Below are 15,396 nucleotides of genomic sequence, written 5' to 3' on the forward strand. Positions count from 1 at the left end.
TATATTATATTATATTATATTATATTCCACACTTGACTGGATCACAAGCGGCTGCGCGCTCAGCATCCCTGCGCATGCTCCTTACTGACCTCCCCCCAAACACCTCACAGCATCCATCGACTACAACATCCGTCAGAATAGACCACAGCAAGCACTGCTGGAAAACCACTAAATCAACATGGATTGCGTTAAGTTGGAGCTCTCCGATATATTAGAAAAAATAGCATCATTATAACGTAAAGGTTTGTCCTACGTCAGTTTCGGTTGCAGTTACCACATTTCGGTTTATTTTCGCGTTGTCCTGGTCTTACAAGCTGTTCGTTTTTTAATGACTAGGCTATATATTAAAAGGAATATCATTTTGATATCATTTTACCAACTGGCATAGTTCCAGCAATGGCAGATGCGGAGTTGCAAACCTTTACATCCATAATGGACGCTCTCGTGCGCATCAGCGTAAGTAGCTACATTTGCATCATAAAAACCACATATTTGCACGATATCAGTGATTTGCATGCGGTTGATTTTTAACACACGAATGCACGTCACAGCATCTTTCAAAGAAATGGTAAGTTTTGGTGTTTTTCATAGCCAAATGTAACATTTTAAAACAGCGTTAACAGAGAACAACACCCCATTCTTTATTAAGAGCATTTCATTTCCTCGGAATGTGCAAATAACACCTGTAAGCAGAAACCGAGCTCCTCATCTGCTGCCAGCCACTGAAGCGCGTGGAGGCCAAGGCTGCTTTTCCACTATATGTGTATATATATATATATATATATATATATATATATATATATATAATATATATATTATGCTCTCATTCGTAATGGCCAAATATATATATGTATTTAAGAAAATGTAAAAGGCCTTATCACTGTCACGTGACAGAATGCATGTTGCCATGGAGACGGGATGCAGGAGCGCTGAGGCCTGGAGAGCCTCTGTGGGAAACGCCTGCTAAAAAGACAACAGCTGGGCGACTTGAATTATTTAAAGGGCTTATGCTGTCAGCCGTAGGGAAAGTAACGACTATGCTTAACAGAAAACAACCTAAAATAGCCAAACATTTATTTGCTGGTTTAGTTTAGAGGTGTTTAGGACACTTTTCATTTGCGCATCTTGCCAACAAGCTAAACTAGCTCAGCGCCTGTCTGCTAGGATGAGTGTGTCAGCGTTTTCTTTTAATCATTTGCTTTCAAATGATTGGGACTAATAGAGTTGAAACAGTGCCTGGCCACTTTGCAGCAGCTTTGGTTCTGAAAATATTTTTCCCATAAGGATTAAAATATATATATATTTTTTTTCAACTGTAAAGATATGAACCACACCAACCAGCTATGAGGGGAATCACAACATTACAAAGTTTAATTTGAAGCAAACAAATCTGAAAACTGTATAAAACAAATGTACAAGACTGTGTACTTAGTGACTTCAATAAGGAATGATTTACAGTCCTATGAATAATTAAATTAAAAACTATTTATAACTATTTGTTTAACTATTTTGATTATATATAGAAAAATATATCTTATATGTATTTCAAAATCTAATTATTTAAGTAGAGTGTAGAGAGAATGTGCATGAGTGGACTGGAATAAAGTGTTCTTTTGGTCATATAGTAAATGCAGTTTTCACCATAAATTCCACTGTTAAATATTATTTAAAGAATAAGCTGAAACAAGGTGGACTGACAACTTTAACAAAAGCATAAGCCATCAGTTAACAAACACCAATCTTTAAAGGTTTATCATAGATTCATCATTCAGAATCAGTATATAAATAAAATGAATGGGATTTTTACTTCAAGAACTGTTGAAATTGTATAATTTCTTTAATTTAGATTCCATTGGTGTTGAGTTAAAAATGTTTAATTCCTTAAAATGACTCTATAACAGAAGCTCAGGTGGCTGGAATGTAAATAAACAAGATTTCTCAATAACCTTAAACTTTATTACAGAAGTCAACATCAAGTTTTTTGAGCTTGAGGAGCGACATTCTTGTGCTTTCTGGCATTTGAAATGTTTGATTTGCATTTACACACTCCTCCTGGAAAGAACAAAGATGAAAAACACCTATTTACAGATTTCTCAGTCGAAAACAACTCGTCAGTTACGAATAAAATGAAGCGGCTGAAGATATCAGTCATATTCTATTTGTTACTCATGATTTGAATGTTGCATAAAAAGATTTCCATTGTAACCCAATAATGCGAAACCGGAGTAATTTATAAAAAGTAATAGAAAAAAAAGGAAGTATTGACTGCGGTTTTAATAAACATGGCTGTTTGTGTGTGTTGATGTTTGATATGCACATCCTTCTGTGTTGATGTCCTGATATGCAAATGTTCTGACCTTTATGAGTTCTGCCTTATTTCCATATGTTAACCTTACAAAAACTCAGTCTACAGCATAATCCACACTCATTTTTAGTCATTAAAATGGAAATAATAATAATAATAAAAACTGTTCTACTCCAAATATAACATCTTTGGATCAATCTACAGTTTTTTTTTTTTAAACTGCACATATAACATCAGGAATGAAGTATTTTTGAGTGAGCGTAACCTCTTCTGCTAATTATTTATTTAATATCTCTTTTTTTCTCTCTGTCTAGTCCAATATGAAGAGCATTGAGAGAGAGCTGCGCTGTCCAGTGTGTGAGGAGATGGTGAAGCAGCCGATAGTGTTGCCTTGTATGCACAGTGTGTGTGTGCTGTGTGCCGCAGAAGTCTTGGTTCAGAGAGGATACCCTCCACCCGAACTCCCCCCAGAGCCCAACACTCCCACCTCAAGCCCCATCACACGCTCTCCCCGACAAACACGCCGGCCTCCGCCCAAAACAGACCGTCTAGACCGGGTGATCAGAACAGGTTTGTGTGTTCATTAATAGACACTAAGATTAAAATACAGTGTGCTGGTATTTCATTGAACAGCTGTCTGGGATACCTGATTCTGATTGGTCAATCAATCAGTCTGCAGTCAAGCATTTTTATAGTGACCACTAAACTGTACACTACCATAGAAAAGTTTGGGCTCGTTAGGATTTTTCAATGTTATGCTCTCCAAGGCTGCATTTATTTGATCCAAAATACAGTAAACACTGTAATATTGTGAAATGTTATTCTATTATATAAATATGTTTTAAAATGTAATTCATTCCTATGGTGGAAGAGCTGAATTTCAGTAGCCATTGCTCCGGTATTTAGCGTCCCATGTTCCTTCAGAAATCATTCTAATATGCTGATTTTTGCTCAACAATCATTTCTTATTATCAATTTTGAGAACAGTTGTGCTGCTTAATATTTTTGTGGCAAGCTTGATATTTGTTCAGGAATCTTTGATGAATAGAAAGCTCAAAAGAACAGCGTTTATTTGAAATAGAACAATGTAAAAGTTTTTACTGTAACTTTTGATCAATTTAATGCATCCTTTTTGAATAATTGTATTAATTTTTTTTTATCAAAATAAAAAGTCTTAGTGACCCAGACATCTAATTTTACACACTTATATCTCTTTGTGGTCCTTTTATTCTCCCATAATGAAATAGTTTTAGCTCAAATCAATTATCAATCAAATTTAAGAATCATGTCAGTTTAATAATTAGTTCGCTTATTATTTAATAAATACTATATATATATATATATATATATATATATATATATATATATATATGTATATATATATATATATATATATATATATATTATATATATTTAAAATGTTGACCGTTTTAGCTCTGTGCAAAAGTTAATAGATGTTGCTGTATCATTCAGATGTATTGCATCTGTGCAGCACTTTGCAAGTGTGTGTGTGATTAAATGTAGCAGCCGTCATGATGGGCTGATTCTGAATGTGTCAGCACACAACAGGCCTTGGGAATCTGTCTTCTTTCTGCATTGATTAGCTTTTCCTTTCTTCTTCCTGGATTAGATTTACTAGGGCTTAAAGAAGCTTTAATGTTGGAAACTGCTTTTTCTACCTGTATCTCTCTCTTTTCTTGTACAGTGTGTGGGACACATCCAGGACGCAGGCGTAAAGACACCCCTCCTGTGATCATGCTGTTCCCCTGTCCCACTTGCGGAAAAGATGTGGAGCTAGGAGAGAGAGGGCTTACTGACTGTTTGAGAAACCTCACGCTGGAGCGTATAGTGGAGAGGTCTCTCGCTCTTTCTCTCTTTCAGACGCAAACACTTTTCCTCACAATTTTCTGCTTTTTTTTTTTTACTGGATCTACATTAAAACTGAATTCCAGTAACTGTGCTGTGCAATGCAGAAATGTTGTTCTACTGGTTTTGAACCCTTGAGCAGGGTTCTGTTGTTCTGAACTTGCATCTATTCATAGGCACATGACCAAAGAGATTGATAGCGCTTTGAATATTCTCACACAGTACGTGGACCAATGAAATTACCATTTTGGAATTGTAAAATTAGGTGTAAAATTACTGCTCTTCCAGTAATTAGCATGCATAGCTCCCATTCTGTGCTGGTGTAAAATTGTCCACAAGCAAATATCCTTAAGGTTTTTAAAATGGCCATAATACTGTGTAGGTTCCATTATAGATTTAAACAGCAAGAAAAAAAAATTAACTTAAAAATTCAGACAAAGGAAACAAATGAGTATAACATGGACACAGATCATGTGAAAAAAAATTTTATTCATAGCAACAAGATCTATTTTTTCTTCTGCATGTCATGCATGGAGCTCGGTACGTGACATGTTGTTTCTAGAACAAAAAAAAAAAAGACATACAAAATCAAGACATTTAAAATATGTGATTTAAAAAAATAAACACACACACACACACATATTTATATATATAAAATTGTTAAAATATTTAAATAAAACATTATGTTCCTCTTAACATCTGAATACTTGAGGGTTCTTCTTTTTTTCCTTTAAAAGAGAAGTTGTGAGAAAATGGGGAAGCTGAACTTTTCTTTTATGGAGTCTTTGGACAGCTGAGCTGCATCTACCTCACAATAGACCACACACGCTATATTTTTTGTACACATACACACATATAATAAAAAATATATATAAGCCATATGTATTTACTTTTCAGATTAGACTCATGGATGACCGATGTCTTTCTTTGTCCATGTGTGCAGGTACAGGCACACGGTGAGTCTCGGCAGCATGGCAATCATGTGCCAGTTCTGCAAACCTCCTCAGGCTCTGGAGGCCACCAAAGGCTGCGCTGATTGCAGGTCCAACTTCTGTAACGAGTGCTTCAAGCTGTACCACCCTTGGGGCACACCACGAGCCCAACACGAACACATCATGCCCACACACAGCTTCAGACCCAAGGTAAAAAAAAAAAACTTATTCTGAGAGAAGATCAACCCTAATGGGCCACAAACATAAAGAGAGAGAGAGAGAGTCAAACCATAGATTTTGTTTTTGCTGACAATCAGGTTTCAATTTTTCCGCACTTGAAAGTGTCTTGAAGAAATTTACCATTCATATACATTACCATTCAAAAGTAAATTATTTTGTAAATAAATTAAAATTTCTATTCATGCATTAAATTTTTGAAAAGTGAGAGAAGAGACATTTATAATGTTACAAAAGATTTTATCTAAAATAAATGCTGTTCTTTTTTAACTTTCTAATAATAATAACTCTAATAATCCAGTGAGATTTTTGTTTGCACAAGGAGTCTGACAACAACCAGTGGATATAACATGAAGAAACAGAACAAACTAATACAGACTCAATCTAGAAGAACTGGGGCAATATCTCCAAGACACTTCAAGAAACCTTCCTGCAAAGCTACAGTACTGTTTTAGGCACTTTTTCTGTAAAGTGAGAATGCTTTCAAAAAATAATGTCATAAATAGATGTTATTTATCAACTAAATCAAATCAACTTTTTGTGTGACCATACTTTGTGTTTAAAACAGCTTTTGTCCTTATTTTTGTCTGGTATTTTCTGGTATCTTTGCAAGTGTTTGCAAGTGTTTGCAAGTTTTTTCTGTTTCTTCATGTAATTCAAGATGGACTGGATTATGCTGAGATCAGATTTCTGTGTGGAGCACTGGCTGTTGTAAGACTCCTTGTTCATACAAAAATCTCAGTGCATTATTCAAAATAATTGCAAAAGAAATGTTTAGAAATGTAAACTGATATTTCATACTGACACACTACAGCAAAAGATAGAAATAACTGACTTAAAACCATTTTTTGTTCATGAAATATTAGTTGCCTAAGACTTTTGCACAGTAGTGTATGTGCAAAACAGGATTTTGCATTATTTTTATTTATATGTTTGTCCATGTGACAATGGATTCTTTTATATATTTTGAAATCAATACCATGCAAATGATATTTAAATATTGCCCTTTTTCAAAGCTGTCAGCACAGATGATTTTTGATATACTGCTGTGGTCTCAAAAGTTCCTCTTAACCACATTTCTTCTTTCTGTATTTTCCCTTGTCCATTTCTCTTCCTTCACATCTCTCTCTCTCTCTCTCTCTTACTCACATGCAGGTATTAGTATGTGTGGAGCATGAGCAGGAGAGGTTGCAATTTTACTGCAGGTCATGTCAGAATTTGTTATGCCCGCTTTGTAAACTCCGTCGAGCCCACAGTGGACACAAGATCATGCCTATTGCGCTGGCTTACCAAACACTAAAGGTATCCATTCCTGACATTAATCCTTATGCACTCTATACTCTTTAGACTATAAACATTATAAATATGCCCAACATTCCCTTCTTTCCTGAATAAAAGGAAAATATTTATTTGGGTTAATTTTTTTTTGCCGTCAAAAGGTTGACATGATAATCCCATCCCATACCTCTGTCACTCAGTCTTCCTTTGCCTGCACTCATCTGCACTCATTGATTGCACCTGTGTCCCATTAGCATGGTTAGCTTACTCTGTATAAGCCCTCACTGTCTTTCATTGCTAAGTCTTGTGTCAGTGTTGATAACTGAATTTCTAATAGTGACGCAAAGTCCGATTTATTTCTGTGAACCGGTTCTTTTCGGACAGATCGGCTAATTGAACCGGTTCAAAAAGCCGATTCATCAGTTCCTGACGTTATCAAGCAATAATGTCGCTATGCATTTCTTTTCTAACAACTCAATGCCATGTTGTTGTACCAATTAAAAACTCAAATAAGCAATTTGTGTCAACACATATTGAAACATTAAAAAAATAAAGTTATTTGTGTATAAAATATTGCTGATTATTGCCATCAAATTCACTTAAGTTAATGGTGTTTGTGGTCACAGTTTCATTTGCAGATCCTTTATGTCAGATACGACAGACTGACCAATACTGACTAGCCTACAGCTTGGATAAGATTCCTCAAAGTTTCACACCCAGGGTTGCCAACTCTCACGCATCTGGCGTGACACTCACGCATGGACTTCAGCGTGAGATTGATGCTGAAAGCGTGAGTGTCACGCCAGAAGCGTGAGAGTTGGCAACCCTGTGTGTGATGCACAAACGCGGATATGTTCTACATGTCACATTTCTGTGGTGTTATGGCTCTGAAGTGGCAACTGGAGCTTATCACAGCCACTCTAGTTTACAATAGCCATGCCACAGCATGTTTCAGAACTTCACGGCTTCACTAAAGATAGGCAGCTAGCCTATTTTTGACAGACGCCACATCCAAGCCACACAATAAATACTAAATTAAAATAAAAAAATCCTGTTAAATTAAAAAAAGAAATTTCACATCAATATATCTTTGCCAGGAGGCCAGAAATTGTATGTGAATTATACATACACGATAACTGAGAATGTTTTTTAGACGACTATACACAGCAACCTTTATCCTTGTCATTCATAACTGGATTTTTAATTAAATTATCTTATAAAAGTAGGACATAGCAAAAAACACAACAATAGACAGAATTAAACCACACAAAACATACACATTTAGCCAGCATACTCATGTTATAACACAAAAAATCAAGAAAAACAACGATGGACAGGCAAATCACTTAGTCTTGTGAATCCCGACGCTTCACTTCTGAAATGCTCCTGGTGTGAGTTGGCACCATGTGGAGGATGGAACAAAACTTTGCAAGAGCCATAACATGTGCAGTGTAAATAAGGGGTAAGCCTTTTATCCCGGTTCTCTCCCGTCTTGTTTCCCTGGTTCTTGACTTCTGCCTGTTTATCTGGATTACTCAGTTTGCCTCAGCCCTGAACTCTGTCATTGTTTGCACTGCCCTTGTTATGAGCTTTGCTTGTTTTTGGGTTACATTTTCCCTTTAATAAATCCCTCATTGTTAAATCTTTATGTGTTCACAACTGCATTTCTAAGCCTTTTATCCTGGTTCTCTTGTGTCTTGATGTTCTGCCTGTTTATCTGGATTACTCTGTTGGCCTCAGCCTGAACTCTGTCATTGTTTGAATTGTCAGTGTTATGACTTGTTTTGGATTACATTTGTGGATTTCCCCTTTAATAAATACTGTGTCTGGATTCTCAACCTTTGTGTACCTGTGTAGTTTAATGTCAGTTCTCCATGTTATGAAATCACAGGAGAAGATCACCAAGGAGATGAACTATGTCTTCGCCAATCAGGATTCTGTACAGGCCCAGATCACCCAAGTAGAGAGTGGCATCGCTCAGACTGAGGTACACAGCACTGGTGTTTTAATTATATTTCAGTGTTTGTGAGACATCTCAGGGTATGTGAGTGTTTTTTTTTTTCAGGTGCTATAAACTTTTAGCAATTCAAATATAAGGATGTAAATCGTGAAAAAAAAAGTGTGTGTGTGTGTGTGTGTGTGTGTGTGTGTATATATATATATATATATATATATATATATATATATATATATATATATATATATATATATATATAATTATTATTATTATTATGATTTAACATAATTTCATTTAAATATTTTAAAATAAAAAATATGAATTATAAATAAATCTGTCAATTGATCTAAAAAAATGAATTGATAAAAAAAAATTATAGTATTAATGGTGATTCATCCCACCTAACATTAAAGTTTTTAATATACTTTTATATGCATAAATGCAGAATATTTTCAATGGCAACTTTTTATGACTGAAGGTGAGTATCACATGACCCCCCCCCCCCCCCCCAAAAAAAATAAAAGAAATTTAAGCACTGACTATAGCCATTCAGCACTACAGTATAATTTAGAGCTTTCAATTGAAACATTTATTAGCTTATAAAAAATAACAACTTTTAATTTAAGTGCACTTAAATGACCATTATAATAAGTGTCATATTTACCTCATATTTGCCCTTTGCCCTTCTGCAAGTAGTAGATATATAGAAATTGAACAAAGTTATCAAACACTAAATTCTAAAATAAATCTAGTTGAATCCTTAAATGCTACAAAAGTGATTGATTTCCTCTTTTTTTTCTTTTGTTCTTTGATTCAGCTGGGATATTAGGTTATTTTGGCTGACCAGTTGAATTGGATGTGTTAGATGAGGGAGACGGTGCTTTTCTCCGGGACACTACATTTCAGAGACATGTTCTTAAATGTGACTCATATATAACAAATACTTGCAGGCACAGTTTTAAGGCAGCATTAATCGCCTTTTTAGAAACTTCAAAACTTAACTAACGACATTGCATGCTTGTAGTTTCTTTTGTGCTTTAATATTAAATGATAGGCTACAATGCGTTGCCACATTTGTGCGTGCAATTGAAGAGCACATGCTACGAGCACAGTATAATGGCTGATAACAGGAAAATTAGTTTTTGCTAACATATGGCCTGACAACATCTAATCTGACTGCAGTTCTCTGTATACTGAACCTCCCTCGTCACCAAGCTCGTCTCACTAGTGCAAAATTGGGGTGCACATCTGAAAAGTCTCCCATTTGATGTGGTCGTAAAGATGTTCTGCATCTAAATAAATGCAATTGTTGTCAAGAAAAAAAAGAGACAGAAGGGATTACCAAAATTAAATTCAATGCAATTACATTCAATTACATTTTTGATAAGTATTATATATTTTTTTAATATATTTATTATTATTAAATGTAATTAATTTAATGCAAATATTTTAAATATAAAATATATTAATTGTAAAATATAAATTAAAGTAAACTTTTTAATTAAATTATTAAAATATTTGAAAAAGCCACAATGAGGTCTCCTACTATACATAGTAAAAAAAGAGAATATTTAAAGAAAGTTACAGTTACGCTATATTCCCTTCTATCCTGTTTAATCGGTGTTCCTCTGTGTTCAGGTGAACAGCGCAGTGGCCAAGGAGCAGTCCAATCAGTGCGTGAGTGAATTGCACAGTGTGCTGGTGGAGCGTCAGGGGGTCTTAGCCATGCTGCTGGAGGGAGCTCGTGCACAGCGGGCAGGGGCTCTGAATGCACAGCTCTCTGAAAAACAGAGTCTTTTGGAGAACGCAGGGCTGCTCACATACACTCAAGAGCTGCTTAAGGAAACTGACCAGTCATGCTTTGTGCAGGCTGCCAGAGTCACGCACAACAGGTTAGAGTGTATGTTTGTGGGTTACTGTGATTGTGCAAATCTGGTCATTTATGAAATACGAATCCCACAATAGCCTATTGTGTGTTTCCATAGAAACATTTTCAAAAGGAACACAAAATAAATGTGGTAATATTATGTTACACAGGATCAAAGAAAGCTTCTGTATATTCAAGTAACTTGATTTTTATCTCTTTTTTTCCCTCAGACTGGTTAAAGCAATAGAAAATCTACACCATTTCTCTCTATCTGCTGATCCCTCGTTCCGACACTTTCAGATGGACGTCTCCAGAGAACTCAAGGCGCTTAGCAGCATGGACTTTATACAAGGTTTTCATAAAAACTTGCTTTTCTATGTCAAATACAATAATGCATTCAATTCACATTTAATCCAACCCATTATTTTCCTTCTGCAGCCCCATTGGCTCCTGTGATTGACACTCAAAAGACCTTGGCGTATGACCAGCTCTATTTGTGCTGGCGCCTCCCACAAGACTCTGCCCCTGCCTGGCACTACTCAGTGGAGTATCTGAGAAAAGTGGGCGGTGCTGGAGCATTATGGGGCAGAGTCTTGTCTGAAGGAAGCTCAGGAAGTAATGGCACACACTGTTCATGGCAGCGTCTGGATGATGTGGGCGGGACCAGTGCAGTGATTGATAAGCTAGAGATGGACAGTGTGTATATCCTGAGAGTTCGAGGCTGTAATAAGGCAGGGTTTGGAGAGTACAGTGAGGAGGTGTATCTACACACACCTCCTGCACCAGGTAAGACACACACACGCAAATATAAGCACTTGGATCTGAACCCCTTTAAAATAAGACTTTTCCTCCATCTCCTCAGTTTCTCACATTACTGAAGATGTAAAATTATTGCATATTTTCCACTCGTTCTACTTCTTCGACTTACAATTTACATCCTCAGTTTTGAAGTTTTCCATTTATAAATTCATCTATTTATTTATTTATTTATATATTCTTCCATTCATTCCTCTGCTTATTTTTGTCTTTGTTCGTTTGCTTTTGTCTATCCATCCATTGAACGATGCATTGATTCATTCATTATTTCATGCACTCAAGATATCATCTATCCATCCTCCATTTACCCATCAACTGATACATTTCCACGGAATTATTAATTCATTCATCCTCATTTTTGTTAATGTTTGTTTGTTTGTCTGTTCACTTTTCATTGATTCATCTGTATCATAGTTATTTACTGATTGACTGATTAATTCGTTCTATCCATCTAATCATCCATATGAATTTATTCATCTAGCCATGGACTTATTGATCCATTCATTCACCCATCCATATCACAATTCTATCAAACTGAACCTTGTTGTTTTATTACATGCATGTCATATTTTCTCTTTCTCATTTTCTCTCATACAATTAATTCTGTTGTGGTAGTATTTTTCTCCATGCATATCCACAACTCTCTGACACGTCTCTTTTTGCTCTACTCTCTGTATTATTTCTCCTTATGTTTCCTGTTGTTCTCCACCTTCCCTTGCTCCCGTTATCTATGCTGTTTCTTTGACTTGTATTCCTGTTTAACTGGAATATATCAGCTGCTTGATCTCCTCTGAATCCTAGAGTCCTGGAATATGTACAATGTTCCTGCTGTCCTCTCTGTTTCCCCTACTTTCTTCGAATCCCATTTCTTCTCTTTTACACTTATGCATACATATCCCCCCTCTCTGTTCCTTTTTATATGTTCACTTCCTCATCCTCTTTTCATTTTGTGTCCTGCTCCCTATGACCTGACCTTTCCAACCCTCTCCTCCACTCCATTTCTCCTGCATACCTCTATCTCAGTGTTGTCCTTCTGCCTGGATTCACGCTGGGGTCTACATGCTGAGCGGGTGGCGCTGGGGAAAGGGCAGACATATGCCCGGAGTGTTCCTGGGATGACCCTGTTGCAGGCTGCTGATCGGGCTCTTACCTCATGTGACCTCACCTCTGACCTCCTGGTGGCTGATGTTTCCATCACACAGGGACGACACTACTGGGCATGCACAGTGGAGCCTGGGTCCTACCTGGTTAAGGTCAACATAGAAATTAGTACTTTTATTTTAGCAAGGATGCATTAAATTGATCAGAAGTGACAGTCAAGCCATTTACAATGTTACAAAAAAATCCAAAATAAATGCTGTTCTTTTGAACTTTCAATTTATCAAAGAATCCTGAAAGAAATGTCACAGACCAATTTTTTTTTTTACAATATTAAATACACCAGATCAGCATATTAGAATGATGAATGCTGAAATTCAGCTTTGCATCAAATAAATAAATTACATGTAAAATATTAAAATTAAGTTTACTATTAATTTTAAATTGTAGTGATGTTTAAATTGTAGAAGAAGCTTCTTCTTTCATATACCTTTCCCTGTGAAGTATATTCAAGTTATATTTATGAATTGCATTTTTAGTGTATTAATATATTAGTATGTAAGTATGTGTCTAAAAAAAATTTGAATTTTAAAAAGAGTTGTTTTCTCTGTGTGTAGGTGGGAGTGGGTGTTGAAGCAAAACTGCAGGAGTGGTTCCATCTTCCACAAGACATGGCAAGTCCACGGTGAGGAGAAAATTAAGCGTTTAAGAGCTGACTAACTCACAATGACTTAGGCAATATTGTTGAGGAATCTGTCTTTTTCCTTCTATTTGTCTCTGTAGGTACGATCCAGATAGCGGTCATGACAGTGTCGCAGAGGATGCTCAGGACTGTCCTCCATTCTGTTTCCTTACAATGGGCATGGGCAAGATCTTACTGCCCAAGTGTAGGGCGTCTAACACTTCTGCTGGCCCCCTCACTGCCCCTTTACCACCTCGCCTCGGACTGTGTCTGGACTTTGAGAAAGGACGGCTGACTTTTTACGATGCACACTCCTTGCGAGTGCTGTGGGAGGGGACTGTAGATTGCTCCGCCCCTGTTTGCCCAGCGTTCTGTTTTATTGGTGGAGGGGCACTACAGCTGCAAGAGCTAATAGCCAATCGCAGTACAGAGCAGAACCCACCTAGAAGAGTGACCATCCAAACACGTGCCACCGACGCAGATCACTAAACCGTCTGATCGCTTTGAACCTAGTCAAATCAGCACCTTTAAGCAAATCTTCTTTTATCATTTTCTATAGACTTTGTTTACCTGCTTCTTTCGTAGCTAATTGATTGATTGTATTTTATATTAAGATTTGTTTAATTTCAGATAGACCTTAAAAAGCGGTCATGGATGCTAACAACATGTAGCATGCTAACAACATCACTATTAAATAATGAGCAAAAGTGTGTTTTTATGGCCACAAAATCAAAGATTCCAATTGTGTATGATTCAGGTTCACTCATAACACACTCATTTTGTAAAATCAAATGTTTCCTCGCTATTTTCAAACTTAATTTCCGGCATTGTAGGCATGTATACTGCTCACTATGGGTGTGCTAATAGTAAACACCTTGATTTATTCATTAACATTATATTGTGCTCTTTACAGGAATGTTGCAATTGCCTTGAAATGTGATTGCATTGCTATTCAAATCCACTGGAGACAGTTTATGACTGTTGTTGGTCAGACATTTTGTATTGGCATCAGTACACATCCTGTGCATTGAGACCTCGTCTGTTTGGTTTGTTTAGGCCAAAACAGGGCTGACGGAAGCCTTTAGCAAGCAAAACTAAAAGAACAACCGTGTAATGAAAAGAACCTGCTTTTGTGAGATCTCTAAAGGTGCCGACTTTGAATGCCCTTAATAATAATCTCCAAAACAAAACTGCTGATACACCTCATACTACTTTTAGCCTTTTTTCATAATCATGACTGATATGGTCATGTGTTATTTTTATTTTTTTTAATTTTTTTGTGGATTGGGTACGGTGAGAACAAATTAATGGGTGAAGTTTAAAGGGGGGGGTGAAATGCTGGTTTTCACTCAATATCCTGTTAATCTTGAGTACCTATAGAGTAGTACTGCATCCTTCATAACTCCAAAAAGTCTTTAGTTTTATTATATTTATAAGAGAAAGATAGTCTGTACCGATTCTTCCCGGAAAAACACGAGAGCCTGGAAGCGTGATGTGTGGGCGGAGCTAAAGAATCATGAGCGCCAGTAAGCTTTTGCGTTGAGAGCGTTTGGAAGCTGTGACATTACCGTGAGGAAAAAAACATCATCCAAAACAAACCATGGCTAACAGTCAGATTCAGCCGTTTATTTATGATCCAGAATCAGATCCAGAGGCTGAAATTTAACAAGAGCAGCATCAGCAACGACGTCTCTATAGGGCTGTGCAAAAAATCGAATGCGATTTTCATGTACATCTCATCAGTAAAGACGCTCCTGTAATTAGGAGTATATCTCCAGCACGTGTGTTCAGATCAGGGTTGCCAGGTTTTCACAACAAATCCTGCCCAGTTGCTTCTCAAAACTAGCCCAGAAGGTTCCCCGATAAAACATTGCTTCCCCGGGTTAAAATATACGTTTTTTAGCATGGTTGCCTTGGTAAAATTCGCGTTTTAGGGGCTAAATATCACGTTATATGTATTGGGGTGGCTGTGACCCGCGGACATGAAAAACAACCACCACAGACTTGGCAACACTGGTTGGCATTAACTACACCGAGCCGTAATTCATTGACAATATACACAAAATCAATGTTAAAATTGCAGGCGATTCTTTGTCGATTTTGAAAGCGATTTTGTGTTAGTTGTCGGTAGACTACGGCTCTGTGTAGTAACTGCCGCTCCACCTAATGCTAATTGCTAAAAATGCAAATTTTACCAGGGAAACCCTTCCCAAAAATGTATATTTTAACCCCGGGAAGCAATTTTTATCGGGGAACCTCCCGGAAACACGATTGGGCTAATTTTGGACTAGTTTTAAGAAGCAACTGGGCAGGATTTGTTGTGAAAATCTGGCAACCCTGATCTGATTGCACATGCTG

The 15,396-nt window shown here is 36.7% G+C and overlaps 1 protein-coding gene across 2 annotated transcripts; it reads left to right on the forward strand.

Moving 5' to 3' along the window:
• Nucleotides 1-347: 347 nt before the first annotated feature.
• Nucleotides 348-14,367, forward strand: LOC113076396 (tripartite motif-containing protein 46-like). Of its 2 annotated transcripts, XM_026249045.1 has the most exons (12): nucleotides 348-456; nucleotides 2,620-2,875; nucleotides 4,011-4,161; nucleotides 5,115-5,313; nucleotides 6,496-6,642; nucleotides 8,510-8,605; nucleotides 10,214-10,467; nucleotides 10,673-10,794; nucleotides 10,881-11,228; nucleotides 12,282-12,511; nucleotides 12,974-13,041; nucleotides 13,140-14,367. In XM_026249045.1, exons 1-12 carry the CDS (start codon nucleotides 397-399, stop codon nucleotides 13,525-13,527), a joined length of 2,319 nt encoding a protein of 772 aa, XP_026104830.1. In that variant the 5' UTR covers nucleotides 348-396; the 3' UTR covers nucleotides 13,528-14,367. The 2 variants fall into 2 exon arrangements, with proteins under 2 accessions (XP_026104830.1, XP_026104831.1); XM_026249046.1 differs by lacking the exons at nucleotides 12,974-13,041; nucleotides 13,140-14,367 and having other exon boundaries at nucleotides 12,035-12,373.
• Nucleotides 14,368-15,396: the final 1,029 nt, after the last annotated feature.

Source organism: Carassius auratus, unplaced genomic scaffold (genome assembly GCF_003368295.1).
Source record: "Carassius auratus strain Wakin unplaced genomic scaffold, ASM336829v1 scaf_tig00020399, whole genome shotgun sequence".
Taxonomy (NCBI): domain Eukaryota; kingdom Metazoa; phylum Chordata; class Actinopteri; order Cypriniformes; family Cyprinidae; genus Carassius; species Carassius auratus.